At 49.0% G+C, this 22,455-nt stretch overlaps 11 protein-coding genes across 11 annotated transcripts; 5 read left to right on the top strand and 6 right to left on the bottom strand.

Moving 5' to 3' along the window:
- Positions 1-2,509: 2,509 nt before the first annotated feature.
- L3040_005879 (uncharacterized protein) lies at positions 2,510-4,383 on the bottom strand (the record flags this gene model as incomplete). The annotated part of the gene is made up of 4 exons (XM_066154682.1): positions 2,510-3,022; positions 3,071-3,196; positions 3,298-3,855; positions 3,904-4,383. 4 exons carry the CDS (start codon positions 4,381-4,383, stop codon positions 2,510-2,512), a joined length of 1,677 nt encoding a protein of 558 aa, XP_066011529.1.
- Positions 4,384-5,584: 1,201 nt separating this feature from the next.
- Positions 5,585-6,585, top strand: L3040_005878 (uncharacterized protein; the record flags this gene model as incomplete). Its single annotated transcript, XM_007287882.1, has 2 exons — positions 5,585-5,832; positions 5,910-6,585. 2 exons carry the CDS (start codon positions 5,585-5,587, stop codon positions 6,583-6,585), a joined length of 924 nt encoding a protein of 307 aa, XP_007287944.1.
- Positions 6,586-7,225: 640 nt separating this feature from the next.
- On the bottom strand, positions 7,226-8,375 carry L3040_005877 (uncharacterized protein; the record flags this gene model as incomplete). The annotated part of the gene is made up of 4 exons (XM_066154681.1): positions 7,226-7,873; positions 7,926-8,056; positions 8,149-8,281; positions 8,328-8,375. 4 exons carry the CDS (start codon positions 8,373-8,375, stop codon positions 7,226-7,228), a joined length of 960 nt encoding a protein of 319 aa, XP_066011528.1.
- Positions 8,376-9,324: 949 nt separating this feature from the next.
- On the top strand, positions 9,325-9,825 carry L3040_005876 (uncharacterized protein; the record flags this gene model as incomplete). Its single annotated transcript, XM_007287880.2, has 2 exons — positions 9,325-9,409; positions 9,461-9,825. 2 exons carry the CDS (start codon positions 9,325-9,327, stop codon positions 9,823-9,825), a joined length of 450 nt encoding a protein of 149 aa, XP_007287942.2.
- A 170-nt stretch (positions 9,826-9,995) lies between these two features.
- Positions 9,996-10,590, bottom strand: L3040_005875 (uncharacterized protein; the record flags this gene model as incomplete). The annotated part of the gene is made up of 3 exons (XM_007287879.1): positions 9,996-10,091; positions 10,175-10,251; positions 10,302-10,590. 3 exons carry the CDS (start codon positions 10,588-10,590, stop codon positions 9,996-9,998), a joined length of 462 nt encoding a protein of 153 aa, XP_007287941.1.
- A 526-nt stretch (positions 10,591-11,116) lies between these two features.
- L3040_005874 (uncharacterized protein) lies at positions 11,117-12,206 on the top strand (the record flags this gene model as incomplete). The annotated part of the gene is made up of 2 exons (XM_007287878.1): positions 11,117-11,497; positions 11,565-12,206. 2 exons carry the CDS (start codon positions 11,117-11,119, stop codon positions 12,204-12,206), a joined length of 1,023 nt encoding a protein of 340 aa, XP_007287940.1.
- A 1,267-nt stretch (positions 12,207-13,473) lies between these two features.
- On the bottom strand, positions 13,474-13,983 carry L3040_005873 (uncharacterized protein; the record flags this gene model as incomplete). Its single annotated transcript, XM_066154680.1, has 1 exon — positions 13,474-13,983. One exon carries the CDS (start codon positions 13,981-13,983, stop codon positions 13,474-13,476), a length of 510 nt encoding a protein of 169 aa, XP_066011527.1.
- A 965-nt stretch (positions 13,984-14,948) lies between these two features.
- On the bottom strand, positions 14,949-15,704 carry L3040_005872 (uncharacterized protein; the record flags this gene model as incomplete). The annotated part of the gene is made up of 3 exons (XM_066154679.1): positions 14,949-15,410; positions 15,475-15,485; positions 15,563-15,704. The coding sequence occupies 3 exons, from the start codon at positions 15,702-15,704 to the stop codon at positions 14,949-14,951; spliced, it is 615 nt and encodes a 204-aa protein (XP_066011526.1).
- Positions 15,705-16,176: 472 nt separating this feature from the next.
- Positions 16,177-17,598, top strand: L3040_005871 (uncharacterized protein; the record flags this gene model as incomplete). Its single annotated transcript, XM_007287876.1, has 1 exon — positions 16,177-17,598. The coding sequence occupies one exon, from the start codon at positions 16,177-16,179 to the stop codon at positions 17,596-17,598; it is 1,422 nt and encodes a 473-aa protein (XP_007287938.1).
- Positions 17,599-17,979: 381 nt separating this feature from the next.
- L3040_005870 (uncharacterized protein) lies at positions 17,980-18,532 on the bottom strand (the record flags this gene model as incomplete). The annotated part of the gene is made up of 2 exons (XM_007287875.1): positions 17,980-18,285; positions 18,377-18,532. The coding sequence occupies 2 exons, from the start codon at positions 18,530-18,532 to the stop codon at positions 17,980-17,982; spliced, it is 462 nt and encodes a 153-aa protein (XP_007287937.1).
- A 517-nt stretch (positions 18,533-19,049) lies between these two features.
- On the top strand, positions 19,050-20,958 carry L3040_005869 (uncharacterized protein; the record flags this gene model as incomplete). Its single annotated transcript, XM_007287874.1, has 2 exons — positions 19,050-19,601; positions 19,678-20,958. 2 exons carry the CDS (start codon positions 19,050-19,052, stop codon positions 20,956-20,958), a joined length of 1,833 nt encoding a protein of 610 aa, XP_007287936.1.
- Positions 20,959-22,455: the final 1,497 nt, after the last annotated feature.

Below are 22,455 nucleotides of genomic sequence, written 5' to 3'. Positions count from 1 at the left end.
CTAAATAAATATAAATGTATTTAATTTAAAAAGTCATTTATTTAATAGTTTACTAATTACTTATATATTAATAATTTATTATAAAAAAGAAATCCGTTTAATCTTTCCTTTTTATTAGAGAAACTCTAGACCTATTTGCGAATTGCTTATTTTTGATCATTGATGATTTAATATAAGGAGGGGGACCTTCTTAAACTCTCCTTTTTACTAAGAAAATCTTATACCCTTTTGCGAATTACTTATATTTAATAATTTATTATAAGAGGGAGACCCCCTTATACCCCCCTTTTCATTAAAGAAATCTTAAAACCTTTTGCGAATTACTTATATTTTAATAATTTATTATGAAAGAGGGCCCTTTTTAAATCCCCCCTTTTACTAGAAAAACTCTAGACCCCTTTGCGAATTACTAATATTTAATAATTTAATATAAAAAGGAGACCCTTTTAAATCATCTTTTTTAATAAAGAAATCTTAAACCCTTTAGCGAATCACTTATATTTAAGGCCGCGACGTGCGTTACGTAAAGCAGCGACGTGCGTTACGTGTAGTAGCCTTACGTAAGTAACGTATGGCAGCGACGTGCGTTACGTATAATAGCGTTACGTAAGTTACGTATAGCAGCGACGTGCGTTACGTGTAGCAGCCTTACGTAAGTAACGTATGGCAGCGACGTGCGTTACGTGTAGTAGCCTTACGTAAATTACGTATAGCAGCGACGTGCGTTACGTAAAGCAGCGACGTGCGTTACGTAAAGCAGCGACGTGCGTTACGTATGGCAGCTTTACGTAAGTAACGTATAGCAGCGACGTGCGTTACGTATAGCAGCCTTACGTAGGTTACGTATGGCAGCCTTACGTAGGTTACGTGTGGCAGCCTTACGTAAGTTACGTGTAGCAGCGACGTGCGTTACGTACGGCAGAATTAATAGCGGTGCCGCGAAAGCTGAATTGAGCTTAGCTGTGTTTCATATTTAATTCGGGCCGACCCCTTCCGAAAAAAGTTCAATAGATTGACATGGAATAAAAGTCTTAGCACGCTCAGAAATCCTGCTAGATCGGTATAAAAAATTTACGTGATTGAATGACTAATCACCACCACAACTACTGGAATTTATCTTGGGTCACCGTAGGTGACAATAAGGAAACCCTATGCCCTATAAGGTTTCCTTATAGGGAAGGGAGAATTTTATTCCTCCCCGTGGGTTCCCCCGTGGGGAGGACTCAAAACTCCGTGGGGCCCCATGGGGCCCTATGGAGCAGCCTTATCATAGTTCACGAGCCACTTAGCATGCTTCGCTTAGCATATTACTAATCAAGAGACCCTTAACTTGACTAGTAAACCTATTAGTTAGCTAGTGCACGTGATTCCTTCTAATCATATAAAAGGTTTAAGGAATCAGCTCCCTTGAGTCTTAAGGAGCAACCAGAATTCAGATACCTTTATAACCGAGTGTTTTGCAATTGCAAGTATTTTGACGACCGCTTACGAAGTTACAGATATCTTCCCCAATCGCTTGGAAGCAATCTAATAAGTTATAAATATAATCGAAAAGTTGATGTTCTTGAATTTTCGCTAAATTTTCCGAGCTTTTTTCGCTGTTACAATTGTAATTTTGGGTAAAAAATATTATTTTACTTATTTTAATAATAAAAATATATAATATGTTTTATAAATAAATTATAATTTACTTATCTCGATTCGTATATCTAGTTTTTATTATTATAGCTTTTTAGTTATTGACTTATTCTTAATACAAATCGCGATTTTCGATTCTTTTCTATAAAGAATCAAAAACATTTTTTTTTTTTACGATTTGCAATTTGAATTACTTGATAATAAAAAGAGCTATATTGATAAAATTTAAATGCATTAATCGGCGGAATCGAGCTCTTTAAAAGTATCAAATTTTTAATATTATAGCTTTATTTGTTATTAAGTTATTTCTAAAACAAGTTGAAATAATTGAAATGGGACACTTGCTTGACCTGGGACACTTGCTTGCCTTGACTGTGACCGAGAGCCCGCAGGTCACAAAGTCAGTGCACTGACTATTAGTAAGGGGTGGGTATAGCAAGGTGTGAGTGTATGAGCAAAGGGTGGTATATTAATCAAAGGTTTTCTCTTCTTGGAGGTCTGTCGTACGTATTACATTAAGTAGATGGATCGGGCGCTTAGAGGTGATGTTTACTTCTACTTGATCAAACAAAGGTATATTAGTTTAAATACAATTGGGTACTGCCGAGAGCCTTTTTAGCGCCTCGATAAAGGGGTTTCTTATTAGGTAAAGTGGAAGAAGAGCAGGGTGCACTGGCTAGCCTTGGCACTGGTTACTACTACAACCTCGTCCCAATTCCTAGTTCTAGAGAAGTCAAGTCAACCACAACCACAGCCACACTCATCAGAAGCTTCTTCCTGTGACCTAGTATTATCACTAGATGAGTACTATCAACACAATCGTACTTCCCAAACCTTCCAATTCTGTAAGGTTCTTGAGCCCGCGCAATGATTATGCTCGCCATAAAGAGAAGACCACCCGGCCTACCGCAACCAGAATCACCCCAATCCATACTATCATAAAGCCAATATGCTTAATACCCGTCATAGCCCTAGGTTGGATCATTTCTTTTCCTCCCTTCGTCCCAAGCGATCCTCTTGGAATATTACCCCAAGAATCGTCTTGAATTGTTACCAGCGACCATACCACAATCGCAGGCATCATCAAAAAGAACCAGGCGATCGAGGGTACAAGCCAAATGATATCTGAGCGGGTAGCGAAGTCTGCGCTAACGTGCACCAGATATACGACTTGGAGTGCATACATACAGAACACATCGGCGAGGACAGCGACAGTGATTGGGGTCGGGGTTTCCAGTCCCAAGGCGCAGGATGTAATGCTCATGAAGACCAGTAATGGCATGGACCGAGCCTTCAAAATGTTGTAAATGTGCCACGGGTACAGTCGGTTGACCATCCATGGGTACCAGAGAGTCTCGATCATCGTTACCCTGGACCATCGAACCTAAGAAGGAGTCAGTGAACAATCCTGTCTCGTCGTTGTGGCTCTTACTTGTTGTTTGACCCATGCGGTGAAATTGTTTGGCGCGTCCGTGTACACGATGGCCTTATGGGCATAATGGACAGTATACCCGGCCCATAGAATTCTGGTCGTCAAATGCCGATCTTCATTGGTGACCTAATAAACAAATTAGTCTCGCTTCGCTGATCTACGGGGTCTATATCAAGGAGGAAACTTCCTGTTCTGTGTCCGAAAACCCGCTGACAAAGCCACGGAACGAGGACGGATTTGAGAGCCGAGACTCGGAATGCAGCACAAGGGCCCGGTTGGCATTCCGTTGCCCCAAAGATCGATCCTTGGGCCTTGGAAATCTCCTGCTCGAACCAGTAGTGCGACGCTGTCATGCGAGAGAGGAAAGTAGGCTGGGGGTGAGAGAAGCGCAGATGGCCCGAGACGCCGCCAACATTGGTATCACTCTCGAACATTCTGGTCATCTCGCTCATTGCTCCTGGCATGATTGCGGAATCAGAATCCGTACTGAAGAGATAATCGAAACCCAGCTCCTCTGATATGATCGACGCAAAACTCAAGGCCGTGAATAGAATATCCTTCTTCGATCGGTGGGGCTGAATCACGCATAGGGCTTGAATATTTTTGATGCCTTGAGGAAACAGTTGCTCTGCGATGGCGCTCCGGATCGCGCTCGATACATGGTCCATGACGAATTTGCAATTCTGTTCGTCCTCGAAGTCGCCTAGATTGGCGGAGAGCATGTATCGATCAAGTGTTTGCGAAAGAGGTTCTTTCAATCGAACTACATGTCCATCTGGGAAAACCTGTGGCACTTTTAGCGAGATGTTAGGTATATTCGGGATGCAACTGACACTCAGAAAGGTCTTCAACATGTCCTCGTCCGCTTCTGTATCCCCGTCTATACCGGCAATCACGGGTCCGCATTGTGGATCGAATGCAAATCCTCGGAGACATGTACGGTACAGCTCTTCGTCTTCTCGCCATCCAACGACGGTGGCTGTCATTCGTGGGCCGTCGGCGTACTCTGTTGCGCTGCTGGAACTCCGGGTATCAAAGTTGTCCACCTTCTCGGCGAAAACATCTTGCTCCGGATTGCTAGTTGCTTCCGCTTGACTGTGAAACTCTTCAACCTTTGCCTTTTGCAATCGACCACGAACGCTAGACAAGCCATGGGTGTAGGCAAAAGTGACGAGTAATTTCACCAGAATATCGATTGTCAGTGTGAGCATTCCAAAGCGAAGTGTCGCTAGTGAGGTTACTATAATGCCTGCTGTACCAGCGATGGTCAAGAGGGGCTTGAGTACTCTGATAGAAGATGGTCCCCGAAGCATTTTGATGACTGTGCTCGGTTTGATGATGGGAGAAGATGGGTTCTGGAGTCTTTGGAAAATCCAACCCTTTAAGAGTGTTTAGGAGTCATGCGTTCGTTCGAATACGAGAAGAAATACACATCCGTCCCAAAACGGCCGAGAAGCGCAATACACATCTGTTGTTAGACAGCCCGAGGCACAACTTGAAATAGATGTCATTCTACTTTCTTGCCCACTCTCGAGCCTGCTTCTAGGTCTCTTGGCACTGTAGACCTCGTCTGCATGTTAGTTGCTTTTCTTTCGTCCAAAGTGTAGCCTGGGTTCTCGTTTCCACTCGCGTAGAGGCTTTACACTCATATCTTGCTTGACACATCATTATACCAGTACCTGTTTTATGTCTCACCAGGGGGAAATTTATAGAGAGAGATTACCCGGGGCATTCAAGATGTACTTTTGAGTAGTATAATAATATATATATATATATATATACGACATTTATGGCCTGATCTGGCAGAATTTTTGCGTGGGTAGCGCGGTCCAATGGATCGCAGAAGGCTTTTATGCTTTACGGGATGTTGGCATTTTGGCATTTTGACATTTTGGCAGTTAGGCATTTGGCATTCATGCAGCTCAGCTTCTTGGGCCGAATAACTCTTCTGTCGCGTCACGCCAATCTATCGAAGCGCTCTCTCCTATCTTGCCTAGCCTTGACTTCTAGACTGTCTGCTCTGAGACCAACTGCATCTGCTGCCCTGACTCCACTCAGCGTCAGGGTCGTATAGAGAGAGAATCCTAGCTATCGATAAGGAGACATCACCGACAAATGCAATATCTACTCGAAAGGGAAATGGTCACAGGTCGGTCAGAGTGGACCTGAATCAGGTCATAGGTATACGATTTACGGTACTGATATTATCCGAGAAAGATGATCTAGAACTGTCGGGGGCCAACACGAGTTACAAGACATGCCACCCTGAGACATGGTCACATACCGATTTCATTTCCGCTTGAGTTTGAAAGCATACCTATTGATGCATATTTTCGCCATCGTTGCCTCGTTGCCTCGTCCATAATCCTCCTCCTCGCAGTATACAAGGTGCCACTTCTTCTGCCTCGAACTGACGATAGCAATCAATCAAAACACAACGTTGTTTGGCTCGACTTCATTTTCCCCATCCACTTTGCATTGAATCTCCAAGTCTCCCCTTTTCCACACCCCGAAATGGCACCGTCTCTGACATCGACGCTCAGCTTGCTGAGCTGGTGCGTGTTCATGATCCCCATCAGTGGGCACACGCTTATGCAGCACCCAATACCCTTCGCTAGTCAACTTGGTGGCGATGGGCGTGGCATCAATGACAATGGACCGATGAAGAGCGACGGTTCCAACTGGCCCTGCAACGGCGAGAAGGACTTTGATCCCAAGGGGGTAATGAACATCTGGGAACGTGGCTCCACACAGTATTTGCAGTAAGTTGATTCCCACTAGGGAGAGAGGGAGCGAGGGTATTGAGACTCGGAGCGTTGACATATTCTCTACTGTCTAGGGCAATGGGTGGAGCAAGCCACGGTGGTGGCTCTTGTCAAATCTCCATTACCTTGGACCTCAAGCCCACCGTCTACAGCGAATGGAGAGTGATCCATTCGATCCACGGCGGTTGCCCCATCAGAAACTTGACCGAGGTCAACTACGGTAACTCAGAAACGACTCTCTTACCGAGTATCTACAACTTTACCATCCCAGACTGGGTGCCTGTCGGGCAAGCCGTGATGGCGTGGACGTGGTACGGCCGTTGGAGCGTACCAGAGATGTTTATGAACTGTGCTCCGATCATGGTCTTGGGGGGGCCGACAAGTAAGGATGTCTTTGATGAAACGCTGCGTGAGAAGTTCAATACTGCTCCTCTGATGTTTGAGGCGAATAATGGGAATGGGTGTTGGACCGCGAACAAAGGCAGCTGTATTGAATTCCCCGAGCCGGGAGGCTCTCTGGAAGTGAATCCGGAATGTCCTTTCGACCCGGAGATGATGTTCACTGGGACTTGTGGTCCATCGCACAGGTTGGCGATGATGTACTCATCCGGCATGCCGAATGAGCACAGAATGCTCGCAGGCTTTGTGGTAGCCGTGTCTGTGCTTCTTCTCATTTCCGTGGTCAAAGTATTCAGAGACAGGCGAGGTCTGGGAGAAATTCAAGGGTATAAAAAAGTGGTCCATGCTTGAGAGGCTGGGAATAATAGCATAACAGCATAATAGCATAATGAAAAAACAAACTGTCAGATTCGTAACCTGGCAATCACTCCGCATGTCCACAGAAACCACGGGGAAGACAGATAATTGCAGCAGAACGAAACGTGGCGAGAGGGTGAGAAGTGTGCATCGCCTCGTCTCGGGCCAAGACAGACTCCAAGGCTGACTCGACTCGTGTGCAGAACTTGATAAGATTGGATGAACCAATGAATGTTCGAGTTGCATTGCTTCTAAGGCTTATTGCTCTCCGGAAGCATAACCGGCCGGAGAAAATGAATGATCTCTGGCCCAAGAGACGGCAGTTGGAGTACCGGTACTACGTAAACAAACAACAGCATGATGCAGAATGGTGCGAACACAATACGAGATGTGAATTACCCAAGACACAACCCACCCTACATGGGATTTCGGATTTCGGATTTTAGGACCTCGATTTCCGTTGCTCGGCCGGCTGCATCACAGCATTGATCGATGCGACCGACTTCGGTTGGCCTTATTGGGTGTCGCAGATCGCTCCACCAGCCGGCACGTTTCCCTCGTCGTCTCCGCTGGTCCTCCACTCCCTATACACACAAAGACAGTTGCTCACTGTGCGCCATTTGGTAGCTCCCCGTCAATCCAATTCCATTGCATCTGCTTCCTCGTAGTCTTCCGGGTCAGACTCTACCCTGAACGAAACTTCTTCCAATGACTTGGCGTTGGGCGTCCAGTCCATATCATCCACAGGCCTTTCGCTTATCTCATGCAGGGCCGCTTCCAACCTCGCCCTAGCTGCGCTGGCATTCACCGTGCTAGCGACCTCCCATTCCTTCAACTCTGACCACAACCGATAAAATTTATCCTGCCTCGTTTGATCACAAAACATGGACATCAAATCCTGGGCCTGCAAAGCCATTTTCCGCATCTCATCATTGTTGCACAAGTGCCGATGCACCGCGGAGTTCCGAATCCGCACGGCGTCTGCTAAAGCTTTTTCCAAAGTGTTATTTGACAGCGGCCTAGTGGCGTTTGGCGGTAGAGCAGTTGGGAGGAGACATTTCCAAGTGGACAATTCCACGGCTTCGGCACAATCCCAGCCTTTGGCACAGAGAATCTCTGGGATCCAGCGGGACGCAAATTCGTAGCAGCTCTCCTCGAGCATCCATTCAATCATTACGAGGATGTAATGTTGAACTTGGTATGGAAGGCCTAGGTCGGAAACTTTCGGGGTAGGTTCGTGGGGCAGGCTGGAGGTACCGGTACTGACGGGCTGGGGAACTGTCTGTATAACGAGTCAGTGTTTCGGCATACCTTGAGAGGCATGCAATACCTACTCTTGTCCAGACCTTCCTACTGCCGGCCGTATTCTGTCTCTTTCCAGCATTCTTTGGAGCCCAGATGCTAACCGAAAGCCCCTGTCCGCCGTCAAGTCCGCCAGTAGCAGGCGCTACGTGTGGGCGAGTGTCTATAGGCGTTTGGTATGGTAATGGTAATGGTAGTGGTAATGCATCGTGGGGAGGCGCCTGCGAGTTTTGAGTGGTTGTCTGCGACGGATACCTATGACTCTCTGTGTAGTTGCTCGACGAGGACGGAGGATCGCAGCGAAAGCAGTTGGTCCGCCATTTGTAATTCCGGAAGCCGCAGGAAGGGCAATTCCAGTCACCAGGGCGGCGGTTCGGACAGACAGTTTCTGTTCCGGTCCCGGTCCCGGTCCCGGTCCCAGTCCCAATTCCAACTCCATTCCCATGCGCCCAGATGCTTTTCTGCAAGCCGGGCCCGTTCATCGTTACGTAGTCCCAGGCGTCGCGGGGTGGCTGATGCTTGCCTCTCGAAGGACGACAAGCTCTGCAGCGACCCTGGGTTGTTGGTAGTGCATTGCGCAGATTGAATGCGATCAAGAACTAGGATACATTGTGTGACTTTGCAGAAGGGTTTCGAAGATGGTGGTTTGTAAGAGACAAGAGACGACAGACCTGAGACCTACACTCACTTGCGGCTGTGAGTTTATTTAAGCTTGAAAGTTGATACGGACCCAGCCGCACTAGTATTCGGCTCGGCCAAGAGTTACTCCGTCCGCATGCTTGTTTACCTTAGATAACTGGGTACTTGGAACTTGGTACTTTGTATATACTACTACCTACCTCTTACTTATAATTGGGACTTGTCGATTTCACATGTAGAAATGATTTACTCACAGCCAAGATTTGTGTACTTAAATTATTGATCTAACTGCAAATCTAATTCGTCTTATTCTTCGACTTAAGCACACATCCTTCTCGCTAGCCGAATCCTGATAAACTCTGACCTGCCTGCTACCGGTACCTACCACTTAGTCTATTCTACTCGAAAATCGCGCATCTGGATTTGTACCGTAACCATTTTGGTCTGGATGTGCGCAGAAGACTCAGGACCGAACGCAGTTAATTGTGATGCATTAATCGCTCGTTTCAAGCATGAAGCTGCTGGGGAAAGAGCTGTAAAAGCAAGCGAGCACCAGAGTCCAAGCGTTTGAAGCACCTCCTCGAGACTTCCCAAAAATCAAACAACCTTAAGTTCATCATGTAGAGGCTTCGATTTCAAATAGCTTGTCAGGCCCCTTAATACAACGAAGAACCACAAGCAGTTCTATTACCTTTATATCCTTACACACACGACCCCCGAAGACAAGACCTCCAGATCTCCGCCTTGAAGTATCGAGACCAGCTCAGACGAGCAAGCATCTTCAAGCCAGTCATGCATTACCACATCCAAGATCCGCCTGCCCAGGAGCGAAACTCGAGGAGGAGGGATACGGGATTTCCCGAGCCCCTGTCCGAAGGTATGTCTGTCCAGAATCCATGGACCAAGACCGTTGCTGAAGATCTGGTAGACCGGAACACGACGCTCCCTCACCCCGACGCGGATACCTCCCCAAATGCTACCATCGAATCTACCGATGTCATCCACAAACATACACACATACCGCGGTCCTTCCTCCACCACGGCGGACACCGTTCGCAAAGTTCCGCCTTCACTCGTAAGAACACTTCGGGATCGGGCCTGAACAATGCCATGGAATATGCAGAGGGCAACCCAGAGGGGAAGGGCACCAAAAACATGGAGAGATGCGCGGAGAAAGGGGCTGAACTCGCTACGCTGACCTCCTCCGATGCTTCTTCGTCACTGGACGGTAGTTCTGAGAAGCACGACTCGAGCCGGAAGAGAAGAATTTTCAAGAAGATGGGGGTCTCTTAATGAATGGCGCAGAGAACGTGTTGCTGAAATGATTGAGCGTGGGGTTTACTTGCGTGGGGTTTTAACAAGGAGATCGGATACCGGACCCTGAGAAAAACTAATAGAGATATATATGATATCTTGCCCCTGGACCGTCCAACGCCTGTTTGTGCACATTCTTGGCAACTCGCCTAGCTGCCCCTATATGTGGTGAAGCTGTACGGGCCCAGGAGAAGGGGTACGTGGTAATGCTCCTCTGATTTCACCAGGAAAGATACCTCGACCACCTAGAATTGTTAGCAGAGAATCAATCAAGGGGGGTGGGGTAATGAATAAATGGAAGCAGAAGCAGAAGCAGACTGCTGCTTACGGGAAAGAAAGTATTGGCAACTCCGTAATGCGCACCAGTATCAAACTGCATCTTCCAAAGGCTCGTTCCCAGCGGTCCTGATTTCGTAAATAAACACGAATGTCGTCCTGCATCCTCACAGACTTACGAGCTCCTGGTTTCTCCACCTGGCCCTCCTCCTCGATTATTTTTTTCATCATCTTGGTCACGGCCCAATTTTGCTCCTCGTACATACCTTCCATCCCATCATCGCCCTGCTTGTATTTCCACGCCCCGATACGACCATCCAGATTCGTGGTCGCTTCGAAAAAAACGGATTGCAGATCGCAGCAGGAAAGCTTGACGGACAGGTTGGCAGCAGGTCTACCGGTGGTTGTGTCGAGGACGTGGCAAGTTATAGGGGGGCGGGCAGGTTGGGTAGTGGACGTTGCTGACATGGTCGAGGTAGTGGTTGTGGTTGTGGTTGTGGTTGTGGTTGATCGGGGAGGATTCTGTAGATGGGAGGAAATAGCTGTGAGGCGTTGAGCTGGGCTGGCCGCGCTGTCGCTCATCGGCTGGATCATGTACGGCGTCGGCAGGCAATGATCGATATGATTCCGGGTTCAATTCGGGTAGCAAAATATACTGGTTTTGGTTGTTAGGTAGGGCTTCTTGCCTTTGCCTTTGCCTTTGCCTTTGCCTTTGCCTTTGCTTTTGGCTTTGCTTTGGCGTCTCCAAGGACCGGTACTTAACTATTTATCGTCAGCCTTGTTGGACTCTTTTCAGCCTTGGGAGTCGGAGTAGCGCTTGGTGGCCCTGCTTGGGAAGGCGGCGGAGAAATTCCAAAGATAAGTACTTACATACAACATCAACTCCACATCCTCGCCCTCTTTCCACCTCGAACTCGGAATCATACTAACCGGCCTACCCCTCCATCAATATTCATTGAAAGGTGAAAACAATCCCATCCCATCCCATCCCATCATGTCCACTGCCATCATAAACACCGACGACGACCAACTTGAGCCGACCCTTCAGTCAATCCTCGACCAAAAGACGCTGCGCTGGATCTTCGTCGGAGGCAAAGGTGGAGTAGGGAAGACGACAACTTCCTGCTCTCTCGCCATCCAACTGGCCAAAGTCCGCAGATCTGTCCTCCTCATCTCAACTGACCCCGCGCATAACTTGTCCGATGCCTTCTCGCAGAAGTTTGGCAAGGAGGCGCGCCTCATCGATGGCTTCACGAACCTGAGCGCTATGGAAATCGATCCGAACGGCAGCATCCAAGAGCTGATGGGTCAGGCAGAGGAGGGAGAGGGTCCCGCGGCTGGCATGGGCGGCATGATGCAGGATTTGGCCTTCGCTGTGCGTACTCGACAAACATGACATTTGTATCTGTCTATCGCCAGTGCTATACTAACACATACTCTAGATACCCGGTATTGATGAGGCTATGTCCTTCGCAGAAGTCCTCAAGCAGGTCAAGTCCCTCTCCTACGAGACTATCATCTTCGATACTGCGCCTACAGGCCACACCCTCCGCTTCCTCCAGTTCCCCACCGTCCTCGAGAAAGCACTCGCCAAGATCTCCCAGCTCTCCTCACAGTTTGGCCCTATGTTGAACGGTCTCCTCGGCGCCAACGGCTCCCTACCCAACGGCGCGAACTTACCCGAAATGATGGAGAAGCTAGAAGGTCTCCGCGAAACCATTAGCGAGGTGAATACGCAGTTCAAGGACGAAAATCTAACAACTTTCGTCTGCGTTTGTATACCCGAGTTCTTGTCCCTCTATGAGACCGAGCGCATGATCCAGGAGTTGGCTAGTTATGGGATTGATACGCACTGCATTGTAGTCAACCAGCTGCTGTTTCCCAAGAGCACGAGCGAGTGCGAGCAGTGCAATGCGCGGAGGAAAATGCAGAAGAAGTACTTGGAGCAGATCGAGGAGCTGTACGATGAGTTTAACGTGGTCAAGATGCCACTGCTGGTCGAGGAAGTAAGAGGCAAGGAGAGGTTGGAGAGATTCAGCGAGATGCTGATTCAACCATATGTACCGCCGGCGGGGGGTCTGTAGGTAGCTATATGGATACTCTTCGTGCCTGTATGACGATGGAGCTTTCTCACTACTTGATTTCTTCGCTCGCTTGGTTCTCCGTCTTCGCTGCCGGAGAGCCATCATCAGATACAGTCCCCAAACTCCCATCGATTTACTAACATTCATACTAATCCTCCTCCAAACCACGTTCTGTTCAGATTTCAAATCCCTATGATAAAAATGCGCTTCATGGGGAATTGATGCGATCCTGTGAACTCATTTATGTATAGTGCAAACGTACATCGCACGCCTTTCTTATATACTCTTGGCTGGGCTGCATACTTGGCTTTTTTCTTTAGATACTACTTTAGACCATAGTGCCAGCCTACTCTTTCATTCCAGGGCATCTTCATACTTCCCGTCACTGTTCTCGTCTTGATATACATTGTTACCCTTGCCCATTATGCCGCCACCGTATCCCGATGCGGCAGCAGAATGATTTACAAGACTTCAGGTTGTTGTTTAGAAAACAATACGCTGTATCATGTCTTTCTACTATGAAATTGTACATAACGCGATACGCAATATCAGAACACTTTTTAGTGTTTTGTAAAGGCCGACTTTCCGTCGCGCACCTTCCCTTATTTCTTATTCTCCGTTTATATACTTGATAAGGAGTGATAAAGGTATGCCAGATCTATATTCTTTATGAGAATAATCATATCAATTATCGCAATACTATTTTTATTTGAAAAGCAATTTTAGTTCGGATACTGCTTCCAATGTGCAAGATAGGTTTAAAGAATATATTATAAGACCGTGCGATTTTCCAGATGCCGTCTTTGAGCTTAACTGTATAAACAAATTGAATGTATCATGTCAATTTAACCGAGCGCGCTCAGAAAAGAGGGTTGCAAGCTGGCTTTCTTGAGAAGTGCTTGAATTGCGCTGAATTTACAATTAAACTCAATACGGACATGGCAAGAAAAACTCGCTTGACAAAATCACAAGGCCCAATCCAAACACAGAGCCGATACGTCGCCTCCATGCCCAAACTTTACACTTCGCTAAACTTCCTCCATCTAAATAAACGGGTTCACGGTGTACTCCAGCTCCAAAAGCATTGCTCACCACATCCAAAAGCCAGCTCACGTCGTCCATGACATGTAAGGCTGGCACAACGCCCTCTTCAATATGCAAGTCAAACGCCACCATTCTCTTTACGTCGCCCAGATACCCACGACTTTTGCCCCCTGCTCTCCTCAGCCATTCCAGGTGCTTATCGAAGTTCGCCTCGTGCCAGACTCTAGTCGGTGAGATCTGGGTCCTCAGGGTTCACGAGCGTCAGGCACACACTTTTCAGACTCCCCGTCACGACCCAGGGCGCTAGGCGCCTGAACGCCTCCTCACACCAGTTCTCCGCGCTCAGCAGGTTGATCCGCAGCTTCAGATGCCGGACATCGAGCAGGTCGAAGATCGCGAGGGAGGGAGCGTCCATGAGTTTAATGAGGTCGCGCGGGGAGGTGAGCAGGGTGTTTCGTTCCCAGAGGAGGGGGGCGCATTCCTTGCGGAGCTGTTTATTAACGAGGGGGATGGTGTGGGAGATGATGTTTAGTGGCCCGGGAGAGTACGGGCTGCTTTCGTGGAAGCGGTAGATTGGGTGCTCAAATGGCCTTGATGAGATTTCAGAAAGGCTGACGAAGCCGGTGCTCGAATTGGGGACGCTGCAGATGATTTCCACGCGGATTCCGGGAGGAAGAGAAAGGAGGTGCTTCGTCTCCGAGGTTGGTTTTGATGGTGAGGTGGTTATGTGCATCGACTGCGGTGGTATTTGACTGGGGTGATTGCCTACTGTGATATTTATCAACCGCTTTAGTTGTCGACCGGGGTGGCGCTTAAACACAATGGTCGTCAAGTGTGATGGTCGTCGGGTATATGATTGACGAGTGTGGCGATACTGAGGATTAAAGGATCGATTGATATGTTAGAGCTTCTGGTAGATTCAAAGACGTCCGTCCTAGATTCTAGAATAAAGAGCAGAGAGTATATAGGGAATATAGTTGGTGTGAGTAGCTCGAGAAGCTAGAGCCAGATTCTCAATAATGGTTTCCTCGCTCGCACTGTAGCTTAGAAGGAAGCAGCCATTAGGGTTAAAAATTGGGCCATCATTAGAAATTCGCTACAATGATCTTTGAGAGGAAGCCAGCGGTGATGATATAAACAATCTCTTAACCGTTAATACGCCAATTGCGATCGAGCCGGATTCCCGCTCGAAAGATTTACAAGAACATGGCATAAGCAGGACCCAGGCATCTGCACCGATTAAACAGGGTAAACATTCATGTTTTCATTCAGCTTTGTTTATGGATTCCTGGTTTCTTCGCACATAAAATTTAATCAGTTCCACGTTATCCTAGAGAGGTGAAGAAGAATGCCTGCCGTTCCCAGATTAGTGGCGAAGATGTTAGAGGTCCGGTTTCCTTATGCCAGATCCTGTACTCCCGATGTACCCTTTAACGCTCAGAGTCCAAGTTCGGACCTTGAGATGCGGAAGTAAAAGGTTCTGCCCTTTGAGCAGTTGGGTATGTCGAAAGAACCCGTCAGAAGTTTTCGGCACTTCTATAGTGCCCAGCTTAGGGGGCCGAAGAAGCTCTGAGAAGCGCTGCCACGAAGTGTATAAATCCAAGAAAGGTCTTTGGAACAATCCTAAGTCTGTCGAATGTTTCTGCCGAGTGTTTCTGTTTTGAGCCCAAAATTCCGGCGGCGCAATGACAAATCAACTCACTGTACCTGCCTACACGCCCCGGGAACAATCCTGATCTCCCCGTTCCTAGGATCAACATGATAGCCTTCAGCGACCTGCAAATGGTCTTTGAAACAGAGAAGTCCGTCGACGTATAGCCGGCCACCGCCAAATGCTTCGTGGAGTTCCAGCAAGAGCTCGTTGATACCACCTGGGTCCATCAACATTTCTCTGAACCATTTCTGCTTTCCCCAGTTGCAAAACCTCGGCCATCCAGTGTTCACAATCATTCGGGTCCAGGTGCTCGAATCCTTGTACAAGCGGCCGTCCAGCACTTCTCCGTATTTGCGCATATTCTGTATCTCCTTGAATTCCTGCAGGTCCTTCGGCTTATCCCACTCTGCCACGATCGTGATGGATTCTAGCCTGCCGTATCGAGCCCAATCCCCGAGCGCTTTCGCTGAGCTTGCAACCCACTCGAGCTCATCTCGGTCCAGCAGCTCCAGGGTCAGCCTGAGCAATCGTATGCGCTTTGCAGGACCGTGTTTCAGTAGGCTTCTGAACTTCTGCGATAGCTGGGTATGATCAGATCGAAGACTGAGCCGGTTGTGGTGCCAGATGAGATCTTTGCATTCACGGTGGACCTGCTTACATGTCCTCAGAAGCGCGAGGGACTTGGCGACCTCGACAGTCCATGGAGACAGAGTAACCGCGCCAGATTGTGTGCTCAGGGCGTGTGTGTAGATCTGGTCGCGGATCTCTCTTGGGAAGACTTGGAGGAAAGCGAGGGGCATAGTAGAGGTGCAGGTAGAGGTGGAGGTGGCGGCAGTGATGCGCTGAAAGAGAACTTGATTATAATAATGTCGAGAGAGAGACAGCAAGAATTGTGAATCTGATTGAGATATTAGTTAAATAGTCCTTCGATCTGTATTCACAATGCCGTAGAGTGGTCGGACACCATCCGATTGAATGGGTATGATGGAACTTGGCCACTGACGGTAGTGATCAAACGCTACGGTGACCACTTTACGCGAAAACGCGAGACACGTTCTTATTTACTTTCTTAAGCGCGTTTAGACGCGACTTTCCCAGCCTCCTCTAGGTATATCTTCAACTCCGACCCCTCCTGGTCTCGTCGTCGGTCGCAACCCACAATCCCCAATCTTCCTTTCTCACCTTCCGCCATTACAATAATTAGATTGCATTGCATCCATCAGCTCAACATCGCTCTTGCATCTACACCCACATCAATCGTATCGCTCCATCATGCCTACCGCCTTGAAGAAAAGAAAGCTGGCAGCCACGAACGCGCTTTCGACCAGATCGCGAGGTCTGAATGCCTTTGCATCAGTCTCCAAGGCAAGCCCGACCGCGACGGCCGTCGTCGAGAAGAACACCATCGTCGATAGCATCGTGGTTACTCCCGAACACATTACCAACAACAAAAAGAGAAAGCTCGTCGAGGAGGACAGCCCGCAGCCTACCGCAGCGACGCGCCCGGTCAAGTCCCTTCGAACCACCAATCCGCGAACACCCAAAACACCACAACAGCCTATTCTCAGCTATCTCAGCCAATCTCTCCCACTGACTGATACTCCAACCAAAGGTGCGCGCAGTCTTCTGGATCAATTCTGCATCACTTCGAAAACCCCGACAAGGCCCAGCCTTTTCTTCAACAGCTCAAGTTCCAACCTTGTCGCATCCACACCCAAGCAGTCCTCCGCAGCATCCTCTCCCGAGCCCCCTGCCGAATTACTTGACCTTATCAATTTACACGCAGCATTCCTCACAGCATTGTCAATACATTATGCACACAACGGAACGCATTCACCTGCAGACCTGCGAAATCTCTGCCCGGATGTCGCACGGGCGTGGGGGAAGCGTCGAGTTACTCTTGACGACATCCGGAGATCTATCGGCGTTCTGAATGCGAACATACCACAAGAAAGCAAAGACGGCAGGATTTCGAAGCTCAGTCTGTCAGATTACGGATATGGGAAGATATGTATCGAGATGAAGACTTTGGGCAAGGCAGGCAGGATTGCCAGGCCAATAAACGAGAATCTGCTGAACGAGATTTTTGAGCGAGGATTGAAGGGCGCATGGAAGAAGAAGGATGTCGAGCTTCCTATACAGGACTTCATCCAGAAGCTGCCTATGGAACCGATCACCACTTGCTCTTCGCTTATGAAGATGTCGCCGTTGCTTTCTAAGGGACGACGAAGACTGGAGGACTTGAAGGCTGGCATTACGATGAAGGAGTCAGGCAACGTGAAGGTTGAAGAGACGACTGATCCCAAGCTCACACTTCTGGAACGCTTACGGGCGAAGCAAGTCCACAATGCATCACTCCCACCCCCAGCTTCGAAGGCCGAAATTGCGCGGAAAGCAGCATTGGGCAGGATTGAGGAAGTCGTCGCGGTTTTGGTCATTCTCAGCACGTCGACATCCATCGGCCAATCCCGCATCTCCTTCACACTTCCAACCATCATTGGAAAGCTGCGCGATTCCTTCAAGACGCCCATGTCGAAGCAGGAGGCGGATACCTGTGTTCGATTGCTGGCTTCGGATATAGCTCCCGAGTGGGCAACGCTGGTGAAGATGGGAAAGGTAGAGGCGCTGGTTGTCAACAGAGACGAGAGGCCTACCGAGTTGATTATCAAGGAGCGTGTTAGGCGTGCCGCTTAGATTCGTCGAGTTAGACATAGATGCCGGACACGGGGAGACTTGGAAGGGATTCCTGCTTGAGTTGGTGGAGTCAGTTCTGGATATTGAAGGCCAGGAGAGAATTCTGTTCGAGTCAGTCAGTACGTAGTTGTATACCCTCACGGATGGAAGCACTGTTGGAAACAGCACAACAGAATAAATAGCAGTCAATGAATTGATGATCAATACCAGTGCTCTATTCTTCCTGCCGGTGTGTCTTATCTATCGTAGAAGGTTCGTGGATCGATGAACCCGCAGGATCAATCAACCTCTCGTCATGAATGTCACACTGTATCCCCCCTCAACCTGGAGCTCTCCTTCAATCTCTCGGCGGCCATCCGCCATACATATACCACCCAACATCTACTTCTTCGGTCCAAATCTCGGCGCACCAATATCACTCCCCCGCAGCTTGATGCCCAGCACTCTCTCCATACTCGCCAGGATCTTCTGGTCGGGCGCGGCGGAGCCCCTCTCGAAATCGGCGACGATGGACTGGGTAGTGTTGCACTTGGTGGCCAGGTCCTTCTGGGTCATCTTGGGGTTCATGGCCTGGCGCTGGTTGGAGATGGCGGTGCCGACCTCCTTGCCGACGGTGGTGGGCTTGACAATGTCGTCGCTGCGGTCGACCTTGGTGAGGTGCTGGCCTTCGATGCCGGGTTTGGAGGCCTGGGCGGGGGGGGGAGAGAGTAAGCTTTCAATTCGGGGACTTGGGGAGATGGGAGGAGGAGGAGGGGAAGAAACAGAGGAGAGAACTTACAGAGTTGCCAGCACCGAACTTCTTCTCGGTCCCAATCACGTTGCCGCTGCGCTGGGCTGCGTTCAAGGCGGCCTTGCCACGAACCACCGTCTCGCGCGCAGCACCGCCGCCGCGGGTCTTGCTCCCGATCTTGGTGACGGTGTCCCAGTCGTCCATGTTGGCAGATTTTGTTGGTGGTAATGAGACGTGGCAAGGGTATTCGGACGGGAGGCGGGTGAGAATGGTTGCAAAAGATGTGTGTATTGGGTGTTTGCGTGGTATAAATAGGAGAGGGAGAGGGAGAGGGAGAGGGAGAGGGAGTCGGAGTCGGAGTCGGAGTGGTCGTCGTGAAAGCTGTCGATTTCTGGATCGCTGTCACCCCGCGTGAATTCATCTACTTCACAGCCCCGCATGACTAAGCAGGTCAGAGTCTCCACAGTCCGACGGTCCGTTCAACTCGTCGGTAGTTGTGGATGGAATAAAGGAATGTTGTCGTTAGCCGATAGCATTTGTTTATCTTTATATTCGATTCTTGCTTTCTTTCCCTCTTCTCGCTTTACTCGAAAGTTGCCCTAATAAATATGTTTCTTAAACACAGTTCCTCATGATAATAGGAGACCGAGCCGAGAGCGAGAGTCCCCATTGTTGTTTTCCTCCTCGGCACTTCCGCCACTCCCTAATATCAAAATCTAAGATGGAGATATTCTCGCCCAGAAGCCTCGGATTGCTGGCCGTGGCAAGCATTCTGGCATTTGGCAACAGCCCGGATCTATTTCTCCTCCTCTTCTTCGCCGCCATCAAGAAATGGGACACGATCCAAGCCCTCACATTCTTCCTCAACGTCAACTCCTCCCTTCTCACCACCACCCTCAGTGTCGTATTGACAGTCTTTATCTGCTTCCAGATATACCGCTATCTCAACACACTTCAGCAAACCTCGACACCATGCCATTTTCCCGTCAAGCCAATGCTTTTCCCCTGCGAGACGGCTCACCAGAGGTTGTTCCCCAAGAGACATGCCTTCGCTTATTCGTACCTGCTGGTCGGGATCCCCGTCGCTTGGAGAGGATCTGTCGGAGGGATGATCTCTTCAGAAACGGAGAAGAAGGCAACGTCCTGGACGTCAAGACTATTCTCTCTCAAGCCTCGGGGAGCCTGGTATACGGTTAATGGCGATGATTATCTGGAACGAGGTCACGTGGAAGGCGGGCTGGAGGAGAAACTGCATCGGTATCTTGAGAGCCAGGTTTGTTGTGCTCTCCTTGCTCCTATGCTATTGGAGATGGATACGGATACAATGAGTTGAGTCTGACCGGGAGCAGAATGTTGATCCTCAACAATACACCCACGTCTACCTCCTGACCGCAGCTCGCTTTCTCGGCTACGCCTCCAACCCAGTCTCAATCTGGCACCTCTATTCTTCCACCAAAGAACTGAAAGCCTTAGTACTGGAAGTCAACAACACCTTTGATGAGAAACGTACATACTTTCTCGAGCCCGCTCAATCCCCTTCTCCCTGCCCCCAAGATGGCGTAAGCGAAGTCCAAAAACCACCTCGCTACACAGGCACCTGGCCGAAAGACTTCTACGTCTCAACCTTCAACTCTCGCAACGGCTCATACTCGCTGTCGGCCAGCGACCCCTTCTTCCCGTACATGACCAAGGCAGGACCCATTAACACTACCATCACACTGAACTCCTCCTCCTGCAAACCGAAACTCGTAGCGAGGGTCTACTCGGCCGGTCCTGCACTCGACCCAACGACCATGTCCGCGTGGGCGAAGACGAGATTTCTAGCCTCGTGGTGGTGGGTCGGGCTCGCCACGTTCCCTCGAACCGTCAAGGAAGCGCTGAACCTGCTGATGAGGAAAGGCATGCCATGGGTCTTCCGCCCAGAGCCGAGGAAGGAGACGATGGCGCGGAAAGCAGACCCTCTGGAACTGATGATTGAGAAGCATTTTCGAAACTACATCCGTCATCAAGTAGTCAATTCGTCTTCTGAGCCGGTATCAGTCCGCTACATCCCCGCCGGTCTCGTTGGTCCCGCTGCAAGAGAGGAGTTGATGGCTTCGCCGTCTGCAGATTCCGACACGCCGGTAGAAGAACTGCGAGTTCTGACGCCCCTCTTCTATTCCCGACTTCCGCAGTACGAGTTCATTGTCGGAGCATTGCTCGCCGAAGCAGCATCTGGGACTATCTCGCTATCTCCGAATCTCCTCCAAGTTCTCGAATTCCCCGCCGTCTCCATCACAGCCAACCCATCGATCCAGGGAAACCCCGACGAAGTGCTCAGATTGTCCGTAATAGACCTTAACTTCCTCGCTGCGCTCCGCAAACGCCCCGCGGCGATTGCAATACCCGAGCAAGAGAGAGCGGCGGCAACGAAGCCTCCAAAGCTGACGGGCGATCCCGGACTAGGGAGTCTGGACCACTTCATCCTGTCCACGGTTTCCACGCACGAGTGGAGGCTATACGTCAAGAAGGTGCTGAAGTTGATGATCGCGGGGAGAGTCGCTCTAGGCATGACAGAGCTTCTCGATCTTGAGATCTTGGTGCTGAGAGCCGGTGCTGCGTGGGGAGTTGTGAAGCTGTTGTTGAACTGAATTAGGGCTATCGACAGGTCCATCGTGATCCGTGCGCCATCATCGGGATGAACCACTCACTCACGACTAAGCGAAGTCTCAAGCCAAACTGAAAGCCGAGCCGGACGGAAAAGGCTGTTGTGTGCTGACTGAGTAGCTAGTTATAACTTGTAATCAAGAAAGAAGAAGATGGGCAGGTACCAGGAGTTGCGGCGCAAAGACATTTCATTCAACGGTTTATCATTGGATATAGGCTCGCTTCTAGAGCGAAGAAGAATTGACTGCCATGATGCGAGGTGCGGAAAAAGGGTATTGATTGAGAAACAAAGAGCGAAGCTCGGCGAAAAACTAGATACGTATACCTGCGCCAGTCTGTGTCACGTCTTCCAACGCTATACTTTGCCATGCCATGCCCTTGCCTTAGAATATCTCGTACTTTTCTCCGTCTCACTAATAGCTCTTTGTTTGATTCTATCCTATCTCTTCGCTTAGGGCCCTTGACATCCATCGTCATTTCAATTATTTTCTGCCACATCACCAGCACCACCACGTCGCTCACTCACTTCCAAAATACAAAGCACTTCCTCCTTTAGGTATGAGAGTGCTGAGAGCTATAGTAGAGGAGTAGCCAAGAGACCAGCCAAGAGGCTAGTCCATACAAGTGAATACAGGCAGCAGGCAGAACCCAATATTTTAACAATATGTAAAAGCTACCGCTACAGCTAGCTACAGCTAGCTACAGCTAGCTACAATACAAACATCAAATATCAAATATCAAACATCAAATTACATTCATTCATTCAATTCTGCACCCGGAGAAAAAACCACTGCCACCACCATTATAATCATACCTTAATCAAGCCATACATCTCTCCCTCTCCCTCTCCCTCTCCCTTCGCCTTGGTTTTCTAAAACCCATCCCACCCCCGACTCATCCAAATCCCAATCCCAAATCCCAAATCCCAAACCACAATACAATACAACAAAGTAAAACAAACCCAAAGCACAATCACAAAAAAAAAAAAAAAAAAAAAAAAAAAAAAACACAGCCAAGCCCAATCCACCCCCACCCAGTTCCCAAAAGCCAAAAAGACTCACGAAACAAAACCAAGGCAGACAGAGATTCAATGACGGAGAGGATAAAACAAGTAGGCGAGAGGAAGATAACTAGGTGGAGAGTATAGGTAGGCGTCGAATACTTTGTATATCAATTCGTTTTCTGGTTCCTTCGAGCAGGTGAAGATGTGAGAAAGAGAGAGAGAGAGAGGGCTCACTCAACTCGCGGCACGGTTGCCCGCTGTTGAGCTACTAGGTACCTATAACTACTTACCTGCGAGCATGCGTTCCTTGGTCCAGCGGCCAGCCCCCCAAAGGTGCGGTGTAGTCTTTCCCATCATGATTTATTTATTTCCTTCATTCATCCCGAGTCCCTTCATTGCTCTCGCCTCCAAACTACAAGTGCCCAAGGAATAAGGAAGAAGGAAGAGAAAAGCACAATTAAGAAACGCACGGGAGGAA

This window comes from Drepanopeziza brunnea, assembly GCF_022702325.1.
Source record: "Drepanopeziza brunnea f. sp. 'multigermtubi' strain 214-2 chromosome Unknown ctg9, whole genome shotgun sequence".
Lineage (NCBI taxonomy): Eukaryota > Fungi > Ascomycota > Leotiomycetes > Helotiales > Drepanopezizaceae > Drepanopeziza > Drepanopeziza brunnea.
Note: the sequence above shows the minus strand (reverse complement) of the source record. Positions and strands in the feature narration are given on the sequence as shown.